Raw genomic sequence first — 23,016 nt, 5'->3', positions numbered from 1 at the left:
TACAGAAAATTTTATTTATTTTGCATATAAATTGTTATAAAATATAGAGAATTAAAAATTAACTATATATTTACGAAAACTGAAATTATTTTTATCCAATAGATTTCTAATCGTAGAAAAATCGTTTTGCAAACTATTAAATTTTTTTAGACTAAACGCAATTTTTAGATTTGCTACCGAAGGTCGAATCAAACTGATTTCGAGGGTCACTCTGAGTAACAATGGGAGAAAAAAGGCTCGCACCTCAGGTCGTCGTCGTCCTCGGTCGAGCTTTACCGAGTACAGACTATAGGCTCTCCTTACTCCGAGGCGCGCGGCTTCTCTTTCTCTTTCTCTCTTTTTCTCTCTCCATACCTTCCATTCCCGTGGTGGAGGCCGCATACCTCCTTAGGATGCAGTATAGACCTGTCCATTGGCTGGCAGACACCGGTTGGTTCTCTTTTCGGTCCGGAACGACGCCGACGTTCAATGATACCGAGAGAGTAGAAGAGACACTTTCTCGCGCCTCTGTTCGTCCTCTTATTTACTTTATAGTTACTTCTCCGCAGGTGTGTCATGCGGATTCGACGCGATTTCGCGAATACGTTTAAGTGAACATAGAACGAATGGTGCGCGGGAATATAGCACGTGCGGTGTCGTGACACGATGAGGTGATAAACCGTGTTGTGCAGAGCGCGGTATCTTGGAGCGACTTTGGAAGGTAAGTCGTGTGAGCTTATGGAGAAGTGTGAGATAAACTTCTTAATTTCGTGACGCGTGTTAATTGCCGAAAACGTCGACCTGGATACTTACTTTTCATGTGAAGAGACTGATCAAATAACGGAGAGTCCTTTGTGGAGGTGATGACGACCGATCAGTTTCGATTTCCGTGAACTTGACAGGTGTCTGAGAATACTGCCAATATTGAAGATTTGCTCGTCCTGAAACAATAAAATATGAGTTAGATGGATGCTGATTTATTTCTTGTTTTAATTGCTGATTGGAAGAGTTCTTATTGTCTCCGTCACTAGAGAAACGTTTCGCTTGGATTTTATATCTCTATACTCTTTGCAAAAGACACAGGAACTTTTGAATTTATCAAATATTCTTAAATCATCCTTGAAATAAAGCTAATAAGCTATTTACTTTTTAATTCTTCGTATATCATATAATAAGAATTGTGTATGCAGTTTATGATTTGTTCGTGAGTGTGAGTTCTGCTCGCTCCTTTCGGATTACTGGAAATTCGAGTGACTTGGGGTTTCCCGTTTCTGTTCTATTTCTAGTTTGTATTTGCGTCACTCTTTTCGTAATTATTATTCTCAGTTGAATACATTAGAGAGCACTATTTACAATTTTTAAATTCATTGCACATTGATGAAATAATATAACAGAAAAAGAGGGATCCAAATTGGACACTGGACCTGAATACGATTGCAAATCGACGCTCATGCAAATCGAGGAATCGGGGTCGTCGATTGAGGATGTCGTCTCGTTCCTCGACGATTTCTTGGTGCAACGGTATAATCGTGCTTCTCCTTTTGTTGGGTACCTGCAGAACGGTGATACATCGACGGCACTGAAACCTGTATCGGTTATCTGGTTTTAATAATATCTATATGTTATGACATATTATAAATTCAATAAAACAACTTCAGATAATATCGAAAAATAGAGAAAAGAATTTGGATATTCACATGTTAAATATTTTATACAATATATTATATTATAACTTATCGCGATGTTATATATAATATATTAAATTAATAATTCGCGCTGTGTTAGAATTTTTGAGAATTGATTGATGCATTGTCAAAAATTCCAACATATTGCTACGGATAATTGACTTAGTCTGGCGAGGCCACGTAAGTCTTCGATCAAATTTTTATTGTCTTTTTCGTCAGTCGTCGCGGAGAAACCAGTTCCGGCAGTGAGTTTGCGGTCTGGCGAAGTCCTGGATTCAAGGAACCAGTGTCAAGTTCGAGGAACAGGAAAAGCCGTGGGCGCGAATTTTTCGACGGCAATTTTCTTGCGCGCGTGCTGCGTGACTTCCGTCAATTAAGGGGGCAAATGATTCCAGGGATTGTCGGAATTTCCAGTAACCCGAAAGGAGCGAGCAGTCTTATATTCGCGAACAAATCATAAAACGTATACGCGAAATTCTCATATAATACGAAGAATTAAAAAAATAAGTGGTTTACTAGTTTATTGTAAGGATCATTTTACGAGTGTTTAAGAAATTCAAAAAATTGCCGTGTCCTTTACGAAGCGTGCTGATGAAAGTGAAGATCTGCAGGAAAAGATGCGCACACCAGAATATTCCTTTTCTTCGTCATTCATCCTGGCATCACTTGGTCACGCAGTGTCAGGATTCCAACCGCGTAACGTAACGGAGACCAGAGGAAGAGGGGTGTAACGGTTTTTTTCTTTCTCTCTTGCTCTTTCCTTGCTTATGGCTTCCTCTTTCGCTCGTTCCTGCTATTTGTCCCACTTGCGCACTTCTTCCCCCGTTTCCCCCACTTCCCCTTTCCTTAGATTTAACCATCTATTTTTAAAATTATTTCTAGAATAGGTCCGATAAGCTTGAATCTCATCACCTACATCATTTTAATTAATTCCTGTTATTGTTTACCTCCAAGGAAATAAAGATGATAGAAAGTTTCGCGGTAAATTAAACTCACTTCTATGATTTGCAGAAAGTTGTACAGATTTCTAAGTAATAAATTAAAATATTTACTAATTACAATATAAAATTGTACTTTTTTTTATTGATGTCCAGCATCACTTTAACAAAGGCGTAAATTATCTATAAGTTATCAATATTTTTTTATTTGCTAAAGAAGTGTTATTTAAATTTTTGGTTTATTGAAAAAAAATTGCAGATAAGAATGTATGCACATTCTATAACGAAAGAATATTCAATTTGATATATTATATAGATTTGTAGAAATTATTCTCAGAATCAATGATTAATATATGACACACGTTATTCGCAGAAATTAGCATCTTATTTATTAAATGTCCAAGAAATTTATTCGCGCTGAGTAATCAACTTACAAGATGTAAAACGTTAATTACATTTGAAATTGATTTATACCGCTTTATTATGGTAAAAAATACTATTGATATAAAAAAATAAGAATTATTATAGACAAACTAAAGAATTATTTTATATTATCTGCAATGTATTTTTTATTTGCCTGTTCAATGCATATATCTAAATTCTTAATACAAATACGCAAGCATGTGCAAAAACAATAGTAACAAATTTGCTTGTCATAAAAATAAAATTGCAGTAGTTGTAAAACCACAATAATTAAACATAGAGTAGCGATGAGTCCGTGGCGATCTTTCGCAAGCGTTAATTTCCAAACAGTTTCGTTGCATGGGAGTTGCACTTGACTCCTTTCTCGTCTGCACAGCTGCGACCGCAGTCATCATTCAATCTTTCGGTATCATTTTATACTTGGCTTGCAGTAACAGTCGCTTCTGTTTAAGGTTCTCCGTACGTGTCACAATCCGCTCGGTAAAGCGTCGATACGCACGCGGTTATCGTCACGGTTTTCGCACCTCGCAGTTTTCCGCATTACTCCAAGTACACGAAGTCGGAGAAACCGAGTTCGTTTCGAGATAATGCGCTCTCGTTAACGTGTGCATCATTCAATGTTCGCGTTAAATAAGAGTTGCGAAATCATAATAGCGGCTTTCAATTATGGATTAGTTGCATAAAGAATCTTGTTTGAACTTTGAAATTTTTATATTTAATAAATAAACCCTACAAATATTCAATATTATTAAATTCATTTTTCTCTCTTTCTTTTTCTTTCTCTTTCTTTTGTATATAGTATAGGAGTACATTTATCTTATTTTAAGTATTCAGAACATGAAACTAAGTATTAATGTTTCAAGTTTCAAGTTTTAGAGATTTCGTTGAAAGAATAAATTTGCTTCATTGTCCGCGAATCTGCATTGACTCACGTTCAACAATTAAGAGTAATTGTTCTACGTAGTGAAATCTCGCTTTCAGTGTATGGTAATTACTGCAGGCCTCTACTTTCATTGCGAATTCACAGTCGAGTGCTTGATTCTCAATTCTATTCGTTTATAAAAACTAAAGGACAAGGAAGACAAGAGACTAAAGAAAATTGCATTTTATCTAATCACGGTGGTACAAAGGAACAATGATGAAAACTAAGATTTAATACGTATGGTGCCTTTGCCAGCATTATGACGTAATGTAACGTTACCAAATAGAGCTCAAGTTATAACGATCACACGATTATAGGAAAGAAATATTTGAAGAGTTTTGAAGAAATTAACTCAAAAAATATCTAGTTGTCTAAAATAATTATTATATAAAACTTAAATTTGTATTAATACTAGCAGCTTCAGAAATTCCACAGCATACACGAGCACGTATTATTCGCATTTATCAACCATCGTCTTCGTATCCTTAGAGAGCATTGCTTCTCGTCTTATTACGAACTCGCTCGTGCGCGTTCGTTCGCGTGTCGCACTTATCCTCGCTGCAGGAGATTGCATCTTGCATCGCGCGTAACACGCGCTTCCTTCTAGCCGGCGCGGCGTGTAAATATGGATTTCGCATTTGAGAGCTGTTCTTAAGATGTACGAAAAGAAGGGGGTAGCATCAAGTATGTACACGGCAACCGTAAATTTTCCTCCTCCGACCGATTGATAATTACATCTTCCGGGGCTGCGAGACGCGATTCTCGATGCCGGTCGCGGCCGGCAGAACGCGGAAGTCGAGGTCGCTCTGCACGCACCAAGGCGTCGAGGAAATGCAGGGCCATTACCCCACGCTGTGTGTCACTGTTGCTCTTGCCGGCATCATTCCTTTCTAGTGCCTAGTAATACGGTAACGCAAGGCGCGTCGTATTTGCCCACGCGATATCAAGGGTAGGACGCGACTGATGTCTCGTTGCGAACGTAGCGTGGGAGTAGTAGTTAAGAAAGCGAGCACAATTTTTTACGACGGTCAATGATAATCTGCTAATGTAAATTCTAAATTAGCCGTTTTCGTTATTAAAAAGAAATTTTTAAGTCTATGTAAAAAATTTAGATATTTATATAAAAATTTATATTAGATACATACAATAATGTTGGTGTGATACAATATTATACACTTTTTCGAAGTTAAAGCCTTCTTCTCGTATCGTAAGATATAAAAAGATCTCTCACTTATACAAAACAAATTTTTCTTGTAACATAAATTTTCTTAGAAGATGAATTAAACCCTTGAAGCAGACCCTATTTTTTCCCCTATAAAAATAGCTTTCTTCGAACTCGCACGACAGATTTCTTAATTCATGCAAACTATGAAAACAAAAAACGTCACGCATTTCTGCCGTTCGATTCTCCCTGCGATTCGATTTGGTCACGTCGTCGAGCCATTCTCACATATAGATCGGCTTCTGCGAACTCCTGAAATGGAATCTGATTTCTAACGGCATTTCACTCGGCGGAAAACGCAATTTCGACGAGCCGACCGACTGCGATTGCGGAGGTTGTCGGTAGTACCGGTCGCGAATCGCCTGCACGCCAAACTTCTCTCTCCCGTACAACGACTTAAGAAGAATGTAGTAGTAGACGGCAGATAGTCGCATTTAAGTGGAGGCTAAAGCGCGAATCTTGTATCCTACTCACGCGATAGCTGTTTCCTATCCGCACGCTCGTTTGCATGCGTCGATCGTAACTTTTCGAATAATGGTTCGACGAACTTGGGCACGACAATCCTGCAGGCTTTAATAATAATTTTCGATAGCAGATTTTTCTGCTTTAAAATTGTAATCTAATTTTCTTTTGTGTATCGGAGATAGGCGTTAATTTTATTTATTGTCATTTAAATAAGAATAAAATTAATTGTCTGATTTGTGTCTCCAAGATTTATATTTAAATAATAAGCCATATTTTATTTTCTATTATTATGTTTAATTTTTAAACTAAATTTGATTAACTTTAATTGGTTTATCTTATTGTTTTGCTCTTTGTCGCTATGACTGACTTTAAAGCATACAAATCAATCGCAGGTGACGATGTGGGCGATTTTTTTGCTGTTGGTCTCCACGTGGTCTTCGTCATGGGGTCAAGTGATAAACAGGGCGCCCCATTTCATTCAAGGTGGAGACATGGCCAGGTTGGCTGTGTCAGAGGGTGCACCACCCGGTGCTCCCGTTTATACTCTCCGGGGGGAGGATCCTGAAGAATCCAGATTGCATTACTCTATTAGCGGCGAATACTTCACCGTGAACAGGGAGACTGGAGTAGTGACCCTGAGGAAAGCCTTAGACAGAGAAGTACAAGACCTCATCGAAGTCATTATTAGCATAACAGGTAAAATGACATGGCTAATCTATTACATAACAAAATCATCATACATTAATATATAGCTAAATTTCTATAAACAATCCTTACAAAATTAAATTTAAAAAACTTGCTTTATATTTTTTATGTACCATTATATTAGATGTCTTCATATATAAGTATTGCTGTGTATCGAATGAAATATAACAAAGTTATTTTATCGAGTCACAATAAGAGAAAAATTGATTGAATTTATTGAGAATAAATTTGCTCGTTCCAGATGAAGGTGTCGCCGGGTCGGAACCTAATACGGTGTCCCTTCGTCGCGAAATAGCGGTGCTCGACGAAAACGATAATCCACCGGTTTATCACGGCCGGCCGTATGCAGCCAGAGTGCTGGAAAGTGCGCACGTGGGTGACCTGTTACTTCCTTCGGGCACGATCATGATCACGGATCGCGACGGTGGTGTGAACGCCGATGTTCACGTGCAATGCGTCTCGGCGTCGCGCGACGACGACGTCTGCGAGGTCTTCAACGTCTCCACGGAGAAGGTAACTAATTTGTGATTATTAGAAAAATTAAATTAAGAAAATTAATTGCTCAAATTAAATTAAGCATAAATATAAATATGTTTAAAATATACATATGTATTATTATTCTTTAGTTAATGGAAAATGATTGAAATTATTGCGGTTTGTTTCAGCTCGCTGAAGGGAAATACGACGTGCAAATCACGTTAGCGAAACCGTTAGATTATGAGAGGAGAAATTCGTATTTGATTAATTTGCTGGCTGTCGACGGAGCGAATGATCCGTCGAAGAGATTGCAGGCCAGAGCGACCGTTGCTGTTGATGTCCTCGATGTTCAGGTAAGTAGGTCTTGATCATCACTAAGATAACTGTATACAAAGTCGGCGTGGCGGTAGTTCTATATTGGATAATAAGTATAATAACATCGTTTTCTATATTGGATAAAATTAGTAGGAAATCATCAACCTGTTATTCAATCTCTGCCTGTCAGCGCGAACGCTATCAAGTGAAGACTCATCTCGGTCACGAGTAACGCACAGGGGTCATTCACGTTAAAGTAACGAGATTATCGCAATTTTATTTTTATCTCATATTTCTCGCACTACTAAATACTTGGTACATTCTATTTTTAGATATTGATTTTAAATTTAATCTCACGTTTTATTAATTTAAGTTTAATTGTTGAAATCTTGAATAATAGAGACGAATATTAACTTTTAATAGCAAAAAAATTGCGAGACTCGCGTTATCTCAGTGATTACAATTTAATTTACTTAAACGTATGGCACAATTGTTCAATTTTTAATGATAGAAGTAATGTTAATCTAAATCAGCGAAGTATAGGCCTTATAAAATCAACAGAAATAGATAAGAAAGTAATTCCTTGTAAAAGAGCTGTAATGTAATCAGCGAAATGAACTTTTGCACAAATTTCTGTCTTAGGATCAGCCACCTATCTTCCTGAATGCGCCTTACAGCGCGGCGCTTCCGGAAAACACAGCAGCTAGTCACACGGTTTTGATAGTACGAGCACGTGACGGTGACACCGGTCAATCGAGAAATCTGTTGCTGACGCTGGAGGACGACGACGCGGGTCACTTCGATCTCGAGATGTCCCGTGATGGTGATGTCACGGTTGGCAGACTGGTCACGACCAACATATCACTCGATCGCGAGGATCCCAGGATCCTGCAGAACGGCGGTATTTACACCTTCCAAGTTAGAGCCACCGAGCTGATCAACAATGAAATACCAGCCGACACCGCGACGTCGATCGTCACAATCGTCGTCACAGACGTGGACGACCTCGTGCCTACTTTCAACGAGGATTATTTCAGCATCAAGATCTCCGAGGATATTGGAAAGGACACTCCTCTACCAGGTCGTTGAGCTTGCTAAAAATCGTGTTCCTTCGGTAAAGTTAAATGAATCAGTGTTTTCACATCATTAATTTGAGATATTTTTCTCTAATTTGTTTCAACGATTAAAGGATAATTTTATTATATATTCTTTACTCTTTTAATTCTAAAACAGATATAAGTGTTGATTATTTATAAAAATGATAGAAGTAAAATTTGGGATTTGCTTTATTTCACGTTTCTCTACTTACCGTTTTTGTTTCCTCTTCGGGGAGATCCTCGTGTTTGACGACATCATGATTAAGCAGGTCTGAATATGATTGTGAGCGATGGCGACGTGGGCGACAATGCCAAGTATTTCCTGGCGTTGCGAGATGTGCCGCGATACCCTGGAATCAGCAAAGCATTCATTGTTAGTCCCGAAGAGGCTCAGGGTCGAGTACCGGTAGTGATCAAGGCTAAGGATGTCAATGTTCTCGATTACGATGTTGATGATCCTGCAAAGAGAGAAATTGAGTTCGACGTCATCGCGACTGTAGCGAGCGAAGTGGTTAGTTCTTTGTAATATTTAAAATTAAAAATATTATTACATAGCTTAATTATATTGCTTAAAGAATTTGTGATTAAATTTTATAATAAGACAATTAGAAATCATTTAAATAACTTTGAAATGTATATCATTTTGTATATTCTTACGTAAAATAGAAATAATCAGTTGTTTTATTATTCCTCCTTGCCAATGTGGTTTTTATAACGAAAATCATTGTTTTGTAGGTAGCCACTTGCAGAGTGCACATCCAGCTATTAGACGCCAACGATCACAGCCCCGAATTCTCTCGGTCGGTGTACAAACTGTCGGTCCCGGAAGACGCTGAACCCGGCACTCGTTTCGGTGACGTTTATGCGAAAGACTACGACAGCGGTTCTTTCGGCAAATTAACGTACACCCTGCGTGGTTTCGGCGCGGACAAATTCAAGACCGATTCCCAGATGGGCGGGATATTCGTGGCGAACAAATTGGACTACGAAGCGCAGAAGTCTTATTCCTTGACGATGGAGGCGACGGACGGCGGCGGTCGAGTGTCCGCCGTTAATATTCTTATTGAGCTCGACGACGTTAATGACAACAAGCCGACGTTTGAACAGCCGGAGTATTCTAGGACCGTTCGCGAAGGTGCTACCAGCTTTGATCCGCAAATGTTCGTCAGGGCGACCGACGTTGACGGACCTATGCAGGGCAATGGGAAAGTCGTGTATTCGATTAGCCGGCATAATAGTATGACAGATGACGTTTTCAAGGTTCGTCGTTAAAATCCTTTTACATCTTTTTATAGGGATGCATTTTTTTAAAGTTTGCTTTTAAGTATGAATTTTACAGATTAATCCGGACTCAGGCGAGGTAACTATGTCGAAACCGGTTCGTTCTGGCGACACTGAAAGGGGCATTTACGAATTAATGATTCGCGCGACTGATACCGGCACACCGCCATTATATTCCGAGGCGAAGCTTTTCGTTCGCGTCGGTGTTCCCGGAAACCAGAAGCCTATCTTCCGAGGAAACTACAAGTCGAACTTGCCAGGTCCTAATGCTTATCGTGCAAGGCTCTTGGAAAACGCATCTCCCGGAACGGAAGTCATTCGAGTAGTCGCTAACGATCCCGACGGAAGAGATAATTTGCTGCAGTATTATATCGCGTCCGGTTCCAAGGATAATTTCGTTATCGATTCCAGGTGCAATATAAAGTCCACTATAGATAACTGAAATGTAATATGTTAGAGAATTTAGAGCCTTTCTCTTATTAATTTTTTTCTGGTCTATTTTTATTATAATTATTTTATTTCGCTATTTTAACTCGCAAGATTTAATAGTCATGATACAATAAGATAAAGATCGATACCAGCAAAGTTAATAAGAGCGGCTGATTACAGTTCTGGCATCATAACTGTCTCACCTGACGCTCGCTTGGATCTGGAGACTGGCGGTGAAAAATACGAGGTGATTGTGTACGCCGTTGATTCAGGTACACCTGTCAGAGAGACTGCCACCACTACCGTCACCGTGAACATCATAGATGTAAATAATAAACCGCCGACATTCAATGAATCAACGTGCACCGTTCATGTTTCGGAACGCGCAGCCATCGGTACGTAACGCTAATAAACAGTTACCTATTAAAAATTAACTTTATATCAAACGAGTCATTTTTAGGATTAAAATTGAAGATCCCAGATTTTCTATACTTGGCTATTATTAAATACTTTCAGACATTACAGTTTCTGTGAAAATATCGCATAACGGTTTTATTTTCGATGCTTTAACTACTTGCCGGTAAATTATTGTTGCTTATGAAGAATTTCTTATGAACAGGTGAAGTTGTATTGAGGGCGGTAGCAAATGATCCCGACGCAGACGCATATTTGGAATATTCTCTGGTAGAACCGATACGGGCTGTCGACAAGACCGGCGTAGCCTTGAAGAGCACTGCCTCTTACGATTACAAAACGGCGTTTCGAATAAATTCTACGACCGGTGTAATTACTGTTAACCGAATGCTAGATTATCAAGTGGCCGCTGTCATAATACTTACGGTGCAGGCGAAGGATTTGAATGCCGTCGTCGACAAGGATAAACAGATAGCCAAAATGGAGGTGATAATTTACATACAAGCTTACAGCGATGACAATCCGACGTTCACCAATTCCGGATGGTCACCAAATAATCCGACGATAAAAATCACGGTTCCGGAAGAACAACCCTTGGGTACGACGTTGTTAATGTTGTCGGCGAAAGAGCCGACGACAGGATATTCGGTTCAAAGGTTCGAATTGGTGAGAGAGGACGATGACGAAGGCTACGTTAATGTGGGTGTTCAGAGCGGTAATGTGGTGCTAAGCAAGAGGCTGGATTACGAAGTGCTGAATCAGAAGGTAATTGTAATTTTAAAACTACATGGTTTAAATACAGATCATAAATGTTGAGACTAAAAATTGTGTAATAAAAAAATTCGGAAAATCTAAAATAAAATTTTAGCAAGATTATTAATGTATGTTTTAAGATGTAAAATTTTGCTCCTACTTTCAGTTTATTCGCTTTAAAGTACGAGCGCTTGCCAGAGATTACGATATAACGCGAAAGATGTCGGAGGCCAACGTAATCGTCGAAGTTCACGATATCAACGACAACAGTCCCGTGTTTGGACAAAAGGATTACAAGATCTCTGTATTGGAGTCAGCAAAACCTTCGAAAATTGTGTTGAACGTGCAGGCATTGGATATGGATAGCTCTAAAACTGAACAAGAAGTCCAAAGAGGATATGGTGAAGTGAGATACTCTTTAACAGGCGAGAACGCCAATCTTTTTGAAGTGGATCCCATAATGGGCAATATCCAGGTAAAACTGTCCTAGTGATCTCTAACAATGTTCTAATTTAAATTTTAGAACTCAAAGAATAAAAAAAATATCTGAAAGATTCTATTTCTTCAGAGCTAATCTAAATTTTAAACGTTAAATCTAAAGGATATCTAAAAAATACTCTAATTTTTTAAACTATGTCTTCTAATTTTTATAGTTTTTAAAATGAGATGAATAATGAAAGAAATAATTTATAGATCGCCGCAAACACGACTCTCGACAGGGAGAGACAATCGGTGTTGCGTTTTTATGTCGTGGCATCAGACATGCCTCAAGGTGGAGCCGAGCAACGAAGTAGTCGAGCCTTGGTGACGATCGATGTCCTCGATGTTAATGATAACGCTCCTAGCTTCGAACAGGAATCTTACACAGCGGTGATTCCGGAGAACGCACCGGTGGGAATCAGCGTGGTGAACACCACGGCTACCGATCCGGACGAAGGTGAAGGCGGGACGATCCACTTCGAGATCATCGACGAAGGCGAAGCTAATGGTAGGGTCAAAGTGTTAAAGTTAGTTACAAATATAGATATAAAAAATGTCACATGAGTGGAAAATTAAAATTATTTTATAAGTTTACGAATATTTCTTTCTATTTTTATGTATAAAGAAAAATTAAACAATATGAAACATTTTAAGACATAAAAAAGAAATAAAAAGTAGTTTGTACATTTGTGACAATAAATTGTTAGAATATTGATTGTGTATTTGACTTATACTCTTTCAGGATTATTTAAAATAAATCATACAACGGGCGAGATTTACTCGGCACGAGCATTGACGGGCAAAGGCAGAACCGAGCCATACAATATGCGAGTGCGAGCACAAGACGGCGGCGAGCCAACTCTGTACTCGGACGTGAGCCTTACCTTGTACATCGGCGATGTGGTGAGCAACGACGGCGTACCTCTATTTATCAGACCAACATTGGAGGAGGTAGCCTACATCGCGGAGAACTCCACCGTTGGTAGTCCCGTGTTCCAAGTGGTGGCGTCCGATCCCGACGATCCAAATTTGCCGAACGGCAGAATAACCTTCCGTTTCCTGGAGGATGGTAATTTTGGCAAGGATGCGAGCGCGTTCAGAATTAACAGCGACACCGGTTTGATTAGCACGCGAAAGTTACTCGATCGAGAAACCAAAGACAGCTATACGTTGATCTTGGTAGCGCAAGATCTCGGCGAGCCGCCTCAACAGGCGACCAGGGTGCTCCAGGTGATCGTAAACGACATCGACGATCACAAACCGCATTTCAAACGCAACCTGGATAGTCCGCCGATTGAGCTGAACGTCCTGGAAGAAGAGCCGGTGGGTTCCAAAGTCGGCGTGATCGAAGCGGTCGATGAAGATATCGGTGAGAACGGAATGATCGGCTATGAAATCGTGTATGGGAACGAGGCGGGGTTGTTCGTGGTGGAACGCCTGGAAAATAATTCCGCGATCATCAAATCGAATGGACGTCTTGATCGGGAAACCGCCGAGTTTCATTTATTGACGGTGAAGTGTTTCAAATACTCTTCCAAAAAGTCAGACACAGTACCGAAACCGTACAATAGACAGGACCCATCGGAGAGGCAGGTACTCGTCCGGGTCCTGGACATCGACGACAATAAACCGCGTTTCAAGAAGGACAACGTGACTCTGGGGGTTCGCTTGAACGTGCCAATCGACACCAGCTTAATCACCCTAGAGGCCTATGATGCCGACTCCAGCGCGTTGTCCATCAATTACAACATGAGCAAGGTGTCTTTCACGTCTCTGGTTGATCCCTCCATGTCACAGAAGGAAATACCGTCGCAATTGTCATTGAATGCGCGCACTGGCGAGCTCAGGACGACGGGTTCCATGGCGGGATACGCGGACGGCTTTATGGAGATGATTGTATCGGCGAACAACTCGGTGACGCCGGGAGGCGAGACTAATATTACTGTGAGGATCTTCCTGTTGCGCGACCGCGACATGCTGAAGTTCGTGTTCTCGAAGCCGCCGGTCGAAGTCAGGAAGACGTTGGAGGACTTCGAAAGAGCGGTTCAACAGGCTCTTTCGCTGCCGATCAGTGTCAATGTCTACGACACGCAGTTCTACTCGAAGGAGGATAACTCCCTGGACTTTTCTTCGACCAGTTCGTGCTTCCAGATGGTCGGCAAGGAGTCCTACGACCTGGACGAGATGCGATCGTTGCTGACTGACCCGAGGAATAAAGAACTGAAAAAAGTGTATAAGACATATCATGTAGAGAAAGTGCAGCATTGTGCAGCCGTGGTAGCCCGCGCTGATGCCTCCATGACGCAGATATGGGTCTTGGCCATCGCGGTCCTCGTCGGAATCGCTACCATAGTCTCCAGCTGTACATTGTGTTGCATGCATGCCAGGTAACTCTCCTTTTCTCTTCCTCTCTCTTTCTCTCAATCTATCAATTATTTATTACAAGTTAGTAGTTTATATATAATAACAAAAAAATTTTCTAAAAGTAGAAGTTTTATAAAATTATTTTATTTTTGACAGTAATGTGATGTGTTTTCTATTATTTTATTAATTTTTAATATCGATATTTTTTCTTAATATTGCTATATTTTTCCTTCAGGTATAAACGACAAGTGAAACACGCGCGTTTGCGCGATCAACCGCGACCACCTCTCAGTTACGTGTCTTCCGGGCCAGCTATGGTCAGTTCTGGATCTCATACAACGTTGGGTCCTGGCACGATGGTCACGCTGGGCCCACATGAGGGCCCGTACGAATGGGGCGCCGACACGACGCTTTACCATCCGAGTACGCTGGGTTCGAGAACGTAGAGAAGCGTTTGGAAGAAAAAAATCGATGGTGCTATACTCGCAAATGTAAAAAGTATTTGTACGATTGTAAGACACACACATGTAACGAAGCACATGATTTGTAAAATTTTACGATGTGTTATCCTTAAGTAACTTTAAGATTAGAAGAAGATATTATAATTATACAAACATAGTATAAGTATCAATGTACAACTGTAAACTTTAGACGAATTTAGAGTTGTATATTTTACTCGTACTATGCTTGTGATATTGTTAAGAAGCTTCAAGTGCGTTCTCTGTTGTAATATAATATGTAAGACAAAATAAAGTTGTACATTTTATATAGCCGACAATATATACATTTTCAAATTTGTATAAACTAGTTTTGATTTTTATTTCTGTGTTTAAATAGAAGAATGTGATGAACACCTATATCTAAAACTATAACAAATAATTTATTAATGTGTTATATTATACATCTTTTTTTAGTTAATAATAACGTAATACATAAAATTAGTTTTTATCTATATAATGAGTATATATGTCAGGTAAATGTCAATTGAAAATTGTCCTGGCCACTAGAATTGCTAGAAACAATAAAAATTTACATTGTCGAAAACTTTTTCTGCTTGTAAAAACCGAGATATATTATAAATTACATTAAAAATAAAATAAATAAATTTATATTTAGACTCTATTATTTTAAATCGGTTTTGCAATTCTTTTGCATATAATTTATATGCAAAAAAATTGAAGATATCTAGTTGTTTAAATTTGATAATCTCATCTAGTAAATGTGCATTACATCCAACATTAGTGGCCTATGATGCAATCTTCTATTAAGCGACGAATATCTCCCGTCCATTCTCGCTGAAGATCACGAGAGATTTCCGAATGCCTTCGACGAAAATGTCAAGGCGAAGAAGCAAGCCGGGCTGGATTCGAACGGACTATAAACACAGTATTGAAATATTTGTCTGGTTACGTGAAAAGCACGTTGACGTCATTCTTTTCTCCAAAATTACTTAACGTATAACAGAAACGAGTCACTTTACGCGCCGGTGATTAATGAAAGTTTGTCGCGCGATTATTGAACTCAGTTGAAATCTCCATATTACCTTGTAGATATCCTTACAGATATATGCTATGTATCTTATTACAAGTTAATGACTTTTTGCCTTCTCTTTCGGCCAGTATCTCTCCAAATTAACAACAGCACACGTTTCTAAAAATCTAAAATAAATTCTTGCGAAGAAATTGTGATTAAAACACAATGGCAGAACTATAAAAATATATTTCGTCAAAATAAAATACGATAACAATTGCATTGCATAAAGATATTTTTGATGATTCAAGTAATAGTGACGTGACGTGAAATTTTTTACGTAACATTAGAGTGACTCGTTTAACATTGAATTATCAAGAGATATTTGATAATCTTTTCTCACAAATCACGAATCACGTCTCCAATAACATTTTTAATCTCAGCGGAAGAGGCTGAAACGTTGAGATCCTTCGAAGATATCGATATCCTTCGAAAGATCGATGCTTTTGTTCGTGTTGGCCTCCGGACTGTCGATCATCGTTGTGTTGTCGCAATTCGCGCTATCTTTCTCCGTGGTCACAATCATTTTTTGCGCATTAATATCATACTTTTCCGTGCTGGCATAATCCTCGTCGATGCCTAATTTATGATTGGAAGGCACGGTAGCATCTCCTACGGTACCATCGCCGTTAACCAGATCCGAATAAGTTTCTGAATCATTATCCAATAGAAGATCTCCCTCTTTCTCGTTTTTATCGTCCAAACTCATCTCGTGATATCGCGTTATCGGAAGACTGGTTGTCTCTGAGTTTTGATTCTCCTCCAACTTCGACTCCTCGATCGCGGAATGATCAGTCAAATGTTTGGTGATCGATTCCAAGGGAGACATTATCTTCTTTGCAAATTCCTGCTGCTCTGCGGGTTTCATCGATGCCGATTTATGTATGATATCGTTTCTAGAAATAAAATTAAAATTATTAAATTAAAAATCAAATTAAATTTCTGATAACAAAGATATCAAGTGTTTTTAATTTTTTTTTTTCGATAAATATAAGAGCGAAACAATTATTAAGCTACGATTTATAGTGGCAAGACAAACTTCAAATTTAATTTTTTAAAGCGAATTTTACGGAAATAATAAAAACCAAAGGTAATTAACGATAAGGTATTAAGAACCGCACCTGTTGAACTTATTCTTTTTCCGAGGATACAAGTTTAGATGAAGAATCATTTGCTTTCTCTCCTCTTCTTCCGATACAGTCGTAGGACTAGGTACAGCTATAATGGGTATAGGTTGCGGGGATGGCCCATAAAATTTTTGTCCACGATATTGGATGGGCCTTCTGATATCGTAATCGTCCGTGGATGCTTGAGGCCTAGGCCACGTCGTCTTCTTATTCTGCTCCATGATATCGGTAATAGGATAAATGTCGAGCATTACGCTGAACGGCTTCGGTTTCCGGCTTTTCGTTACGGTGTTCATCGAGTACGAGCCGACGCTTTCGTATTGCGGTTCCGTTATGATCGGTTTGTTGTAATTGATTAAAGGTCGAGAATATACGGGATCGTAATAAGGGCTGTATCGGTGTATCCCGCTCGGAGAGAATCTTAAAGAAAACGATTTGATTAGTACTTGTTATTAATTAATCTGTGATATAATGATTTATTCATCAAATAGAAAGTTGTATATTTTATTATGAGATAAAAGATAATTTTATATGATAATATATAAATTTTTATCTCACCTACAACTCGATTCATTAATATCTAATATTCTTTTAGACTCAAGCATTAAATAATAACTTCTTTTCGTTACAAACCTCACGTTAGACGTGGCTAGGAGATTTACGTCCGCCGGGTGTTTCGGTTTGTACTGGTAAAAGGGATCGTTACTATACGACCCCGATTTGATCGGATAGGGGGACATCTCATGTTCCTCGGATTTATCGCTACTGGACATCATCTCGCCCATGTCGGGGATTAGATCGTACTTCTTCGGATTCACGTAGACGCCGGTGAACTTGATGCCGCGATTCGGAATCTCACCTCTGTTTGTCAGATACTTGATGATGTCCTGAATGCTCCTGGACGAGTGCGGGTATCGATATTGCGACAGCTGTGGATATCTTGGCCGTTTAAACGATGACGGATGCGGTGTCTTGAATTCCCAGTGAAACGGCGTAGGCCGTGTATCCTCCGTGCTCACGTCCTCGTCCGTATCCGCATATTTGTGCCTGCCAAATTGATTAAGAACCATCGGGTCAAACTGGCCGGTGCGTAAAAAATTATCTGACGCATTATGTAAATTTTTGCGATATCATTAATCTCTCTACGCATCACGATAAAATGTGAGCGGATGATGAATTACATCGGCGAGATCTATGCAATGTGCAATTTTCAGAATCGATTTAGCGCGCGCAATGGCACAATGTTACATAACACAGAAAGTATTTCTGGTATCATTGACATAATAAAAAAGATGTCAATGATATTCATGATATTTTCGGGATTATTAATGAAAGAATAGTATCGCGCATAGTTGCAGATGTATTAATTTTTTGCGTTGCATATCGTGCGAAGGTTGTAATGTCGTGTCAAATCGATACTTACAAATCGTTACAAATCGTTATTCAAGAAAAAAAAATTTTCGGTTCTTAATATTTTCGTTTATTTTGATGAATAACGACCGGAGAAATCGGATACGCTATTAAGTTGATTGAGGAGATTAATGACGATGACGTATCGTTTACCTCTGTCTCACACGATAAATGATCGAATGATTGTCGAACAATGGCTTGGTATCGAATTCCTCATTTTCATTAGCATCTCCCACGGACTTCAGCACTCTCTTTCGCTGCTTGAAATTGTGCAGATTCTGCGCTCTCATTTCGGGCTCGTTCGCGATGCGTGTCTCGATCGGCATTAAATTGCTCGTTGTATTTCGTTGCATGAAACTTTCGTAGTTCTCATCGTCCGAACGATCTTCCATGGAAAGATCGTCTGTACGATTAATCGTGGTTTCGTACAGGATCGTGGTATTCGTGGGTTTTTTCGAGAGATTCGGTGATTTCTTGAGAGCATTCTGTAGTATATATATGTGTTTTGTTTCCTGATTGATTTTACTATTCCCCGATGTGGTGGATGTAAAATCGTACATAAATATCGCCACCTACGATGATATTAAATTATTAAAATTCAAATATTTAAATAGCATTTGACAATAAACAAATAAAAAGTTCTCAAGCGGAGCTTAATGATTAGTGTAATACGGAGATATTAATAAAATTATTGTTTTTAATATCTGAGAAGGAGAAATAAAATTTAGTACTTTCTATAAGATTTCAATAAATTAAATATTGCGCTAATTTTCAACAAGATTGACACGATGTTAGTTCTTAATGAAAAACGTTAATGTCGAATTTGACTGCAGAAAGAAAATGAGCGATTGCAACGCAAAATTGTATAATCAACCGTTCATAATGCCGCGAACGATGTTTAGCCAGCTTCTGAAACAACAAAGATGCAATTAACCGACGTTTCCAACTGGCGGACGACGGTTAATTCGTACCGAAACACAGTTAACGCCCTATATGTGAAGCGTGCAGAAATCTTCGCTCGCTTGGCTCCCCATGCATGGAAGGGATAGCCGAAGATTCACGGTGAAATTACAATTCCACACGCGTCTCCGACATTAATCACCGGAGAAAACGCGCGAATTGTAATTACGTCTATTGTTCCTCACGCGTGGAAGAAACTCGCGAAAAACTCCGTACCGTTTAATTATCATAATCTCGGTGGCGCGTGCAACAGAATTGTGCGAAACAGGATACGTCGCGAATCATTGTGCAGACGTTTTGTCGTGCAAGGTCATTGCCCGATAGAAATTGCACGACAGAACAATGTAGCGAAATCATTGATTGTAAGATGTGCACAAAGGTGATGAATAGTGTCAAGCCACAAGCACCGCTTTATCTATTCAGTTGTAATGCGTTATTTTATATTCCTAATCCTGAAGATTCAACGTATTTAACAAGCTATTTGCAGTACGGTATTAATGCTTCCTCATTGAATAGGATCATTGTTATGCCACGACAGATGCAATCAACAGATATCCATGTTCACGCCACGAAGAAAGAGACATCGATTGTTAGAATATGTAAGAAAATACCTAATTAAATGCTACAATTCAAACTATTTGCCGTGTAATTGCGGCACACTTGATTAGAATTAGTTACCATGCTTTTTCAACTTTTCTTATGCTTTTGAGCTTTGACTGTGAACTTCAATTGTGAATTTTAGTTATAAGCTTTAGCTGTGTTCTGAAATATTTCCTAACGACGAGTGTAACAAATCAATAATCAATAATGTCTGCAATTCTGCTCACGATTACTCACCAATATCACCGTTACCACCACCATAACTCCGATCGCAAGTTTTCTCACAATTAAACCGTAGCGATTCCTGTTATAACGATCACCGCGGTCAGAATAAAGCCCTAGCTCGGATGTACTTATGGCGGATCTCCTGCCGGTTTCAAGCATCGCCTTCCGAGAGGTCTGGCGATTTGTATCCTTTACGATTACACATTGACGATACTGAACATCCTTAATTAATCAGCTTACCGTTGACATGCCGCGATTTATCGATTTGTTTCACCTCGCCATTGTCAGATGTAATCGCGAACGATCGACAACAGGTGTTCCTCGGCAACGATTATTTTGACGAACGAAAGAAGACTGCTTTAGCCCGATGGTACAGCCGCTATTTCGGTCTATATGGAGCACGCGACGTTGCTCTTTCGCCGCTTCCCACGCAACTAACGATCGCACATTTCTCGGCACGCAGTTTTCACTGGTGATTCTATCAGCGCCGTAGAGATTTCCTTTGTTCGTGGGGGAGGCTCGTTATGGTAAGTAGAAGGCAGGTGGTTATGGGCTACTTACTACGACTCGAGTGCCACCGAGCGCGTACGACATGCGAGGAAAATCTCTCACCGTTCCGGTGCTTGACCTGCTAAATACGCTTCTAACGCTCCATTTTCGTCCGCTCGTTCGCCAAAGCGACACCGCAATTTCTTACTCGTGATGTGCATTTTTGTCACAAATGTCTACATGTTAATATCAAGGATAATAGAAAGCGGTCGGACGTTTACAGCAAAGTCCTTCAGATTTTAACATGTTAAGTTACACGGAGTAGGTATTTATAGAAATCTATACTGTAAGTCGCTGCAAGCTATAAATAAAAATTAATATCTTTCTATTAAAAAAACTGACTTATTAAAAAATTATTCCTTAAAAGAAAAGTACATATACATATATTTACGTGTGAGAGAGCCTGTAAATAAACATCGACTGGGGTATAATAGTACTAATAATCTTATATACATCAAAAGCTCTTAAAAAATATATCTAACAAAAACATTTTAATTAAATGTATTTTAATGGATAGCGCGTTATATGTTAATTTGTTAATTTATTTAAAAAACAAAATAAAACTGTGTAGTTACAGTTTAAACGTATATGTATTGTAATAATTGCGTTTTTAAGTACACTTCCCACTGATTAACGCAATTAATGCAATCTTTTACACGTCTCATTTTCACACGTTAAATAAGTTGCTGAATTTTATAACAATGTAATATACGTAACATCTGTAAAATATTTCTGATTTCAACGTTCGCACGAATCAAAGACACATTTTACGTTAAGGCGGAAAGGTATGTAGGTAGCATTTAAAAAAAAACTTTTATTCCTTTTCCACACTCGTTACACATGTAAAAAGACACTGGTTGGTCGACACTAAATCCTTATCTGGAAGCAGTGTGGCGAAAACGATTGATATATAAAAAGGCAATACTCTCTAAATGTCCGGTGAACGAATCAGCGCTATCATCGGTCATTAAATAATAATCTTTGCTAATATTAATATTACGCATACTAATATCCAAGATTTTGTTGATCGGTAACACATTGCAAGCCTCCCGCGTCAGCGGCTCTCATCGTTTGCGAGTTTCAAACGGGATGTCGGGAATCGGGTAATTGTATCCTACGTATGGCTTAGCTGTCGTGGGCGGCAGAGTTGGGGGTGGTGCCGGTCTTCCGGTTGGTGGTGGCAAGGTCGGCGTGCTGGGTGTGATGCTGTAAATGGGCGAGGGTGGCGGCGGAGCCGTCACGGTTGGATATACCGGCCTCGGGGTTGACGGGGGAAGATACGGTGGTGGTCGGGTTTTCGGCGTTTCCGGGGGAGGCACATAGGTCGTTGGTGTATACCTTGTAGTGGTAGGCGTATATCTGCTTGTGGTAGGTGTATATCTGCTTGTGGTGGGCGTATATCTGGTCGTGGTTGGAGTATATCTGGTCGGAGTGTATCTAGTTGTGGTTGGAGTGTATCTAGTCGTGGTTGGAGTGTATCTAGTCGGGGTTGGAGTGTATCTAGTCGTAGTTGGAGTGTATCTGGTCGTGGAAGGAGTTGTCGTGTATACAGTTGGGGTATATTTAGTGGATGGCGTAGAGTAAGGCGGAAGGTAAGTAGATGGTTGAGCAGTAACTCTCGTACTGAATCGAGTGGTAGGTTGCGTTGTGTATTGTGTAGGAATTCTTGTCGTAGTTCTCGCGGTAGACGGCTGTCTCGTAGTATATGTTCCAATTCCAGTCTCAAATGATCCAGCTCCATAATCTGTATCTATTTCTGTTGTTGTCCTTGGAGTTGGGGGTACGTAAGGAGGTCTAGCTGAAGATGGCGGCAGGTAAGGAGGTGCGGTTTTAGGTGGGGGTGGAGGAGGTGGTGGTGTTCTGGTTACGGGAGGATACGTAAAGACTGTTCCTGGTGTAGTATATACATATCCTCTCGTACTTGGCGTTTGCGGAGGTGGTGTCCTTGGTGGTGGTGTTCTTGGTGGAGGAGTTTGGGGAGGCGGAGTATATGGTGGTGGCGTTTGCGGAGGTGGTGTCCTTGGTGGTGGCGTTCTTGGTGGAGGTGTTTGCGGGGGTGGTACATATGGTGGTGGCGTTCTCGGAGGTGGAGTTTGTGGGGGACGTGTATATGGTGGTGGCGTTCTCGGTGGCGGAGTTCTCGGAGGAGGAGTCTTGACAGGTGGTAAGTATGGTGGTGGCGTTCTCGGAGGTGGAGTTTGTGGGGGTGGTACATATGGTGGTGGCGTTCTCGGAGGTGGAGTTTGTGGGGGACGTGTATATGGTGGTGGTGTTTTCGGTGGCAACGTAAACTCTGTAGCTGGAGTTGAATAAACGTATCCTCCTGTGGTTACTGGAGGTAGTGTTTTAGGCGGCGGCGGTGGTGTTCTAGGCGGTGTCGGGAATGGAGTCCTTGGGGTAGTATATGTATACCCATCTGTTACTACACGTGTTGTCGTTCTTGGTGGTGGTGGTGGGGTTCTTGGTGGTGGTGGCGGTGTTCTAGGCGGTGTCGGAAATGGAGTCCTCGGAGTTGTATATGTATATCCATCTGTCACTACACGTGTTGTCGTTCTTGGTGGTGGTGGTGGGGTTCTTGGTGGCGGTGGTGGTGTTCTAGGCGGCGTCGGGAATGGAGTTCTCGGAGTTGTATATGTATATCCATCTGTCACTACACGTGTTGTCGT

General features: G+C 40.0%; 3 protein-coding genes across 3 annotated transcripts in view; 1 reads left to right on the top strand and 2 right to left on the bottom strand.

The window, feature by feature from the left end:
* The first annotated feature begins 594 nt into the window (after nucleotides 1-594).
* On the top strand, nucleotides 595-14,719 carry LOC112458532 (cadherin-87A). The gene is made up of 14 exons (XM_025022221.1): nucleotides 595-700; nucleotides 6,027-6,330; nucleotides 6,581-6,852; nucleotides 7,005-7,169; nucleotides 7,774-8,212; nucleotides 8,498-8,739; nucleotides 8,964-9,488; nucleotides 9,568-9,920; nucleotides 10,119-10,333; nucleotides 10,558-11,117; nucleotides 11,272-11,580; nucleotides 11,799-12,093; nucleotides 12,328-13,972; nucleotides 14,185-14,719. Exons 2-14 carry the CDS (start codon nucleotides 6,033-6,035, stop codon nucleotides 14,393-14,395), a joined length of 5,529 nt encoding a protein of 1,842 aa, XP_024877989.1. The 5' UTR covers nucleotides 595-700; nucleotides 6,027-6,032; the 3' UTR covers nucleotides 14,396-14,719.
* A 1,139-nt stretch (nucleotides 14,720-15,858) lies between these two features.
* On the bottom strand, nucleotides 15,859-20,096 carry LOC112458529. Its single transcript, XM_025022218.1, has 6 exons — nucleotides 20,042-20,096; nucleotides 19,814-19,990; nucleotides 18,170-18,588; nucleotides 17,240-17,653; nucleotides 16,601-17,026; nucleotides 15,859-16,375 (listed from the first exon to the last, which is right to left on the bottom strand). Exons 1-6 carry the CDS (start codon nucleotides 20,048-20,050, stop codon nucleotides 15,859-15,861), a joined length of 1,962 nt encoding a protein of 653 aa, XP_024877986.1. The 5' UTR covers nucleotides 20,051-20,096.
* Nucleotides 20,097-21,414: 1,318 nt separating this feature from the next.
* The window catches only part of LOC112458528 (mucin-2), a 2,179-nt gene continuing 577 nt past the window's right edge, over nucleotides 21,415-23,016 (bottom strand). The window contains exon 3 of the mRNA XM_025022217.1: nucleotides 21,415-23,000. Within this exon, the coding sequence (XP_024877985.1) occupies nucleotides 21,415-23,000 (1,586 nt within the window). The remainder of the gene's footprint in view (nucleotides 23,001-23,016) is intronic.

The sequence above is a fragment of the Temnothorax curvispinosus genome, unplaced genomic scaffold, assembly GCF_003070985.1.
Source record: "Temnothorax curvispinosus isolate PA1 unplaced genomic scaffold, ASM307098v1 QBEX01008973.1, whole genome shotgun sequence".
Classification (NCBI taxonomy): domain Eukaryota; kingdom Metazoa; phylum Arthropoda; class Insecta; order Hymenoptera; family Formicidae; genus Temnothorax; species Temnothorax curvispinosus.
Note: the sequence above shows the minus strand (reverse complement) of the source record. Positions and strands in the feature narration are given on the sequence as shown.

Excerpts from the sequence above, each read along its gene's own strand:
- LOC112458532 (XM_025022221.1), top strand. The coding sequence starts at position 6,033 with ATGTGGGCGATTTTTTTGCTGTTGGTCTCCACGTGGTCTTCGTCATGG. Across the intron at positions 9,921-10,118 it reads AATTTCGTTATCGATTCCAG|TTCTGGCATCATAACTGTCT; the intron begins GTGCAATATAAA and ends GGCTGATTACAG. Across the intron at positions 11,118-11,271 it reads ACGAAGTGCTGAATCAGAAG|TTTATTCGCTTTAAAGTACG; the intron begins GTAATTGTAATT and ends TCCTACTTTCAG.
- LOC112458529 (XM_025022218.1), bottom strand. Across the intron at positions 18,589-19,813 it reads TGGTGGTAACGGTGATATTG|GTGGCGATATTTATGTACGA; the intron begins GTGAGTAATCGT and ends ATATCATCGTAG. Across the intron at positions 17,654-18,169 it reads ATTTATCGTGTGAGACAGAG|GCACAAATATGCGGATACGG; the intron begins GTAAACGATACG and ends TCAATTTGGCAG.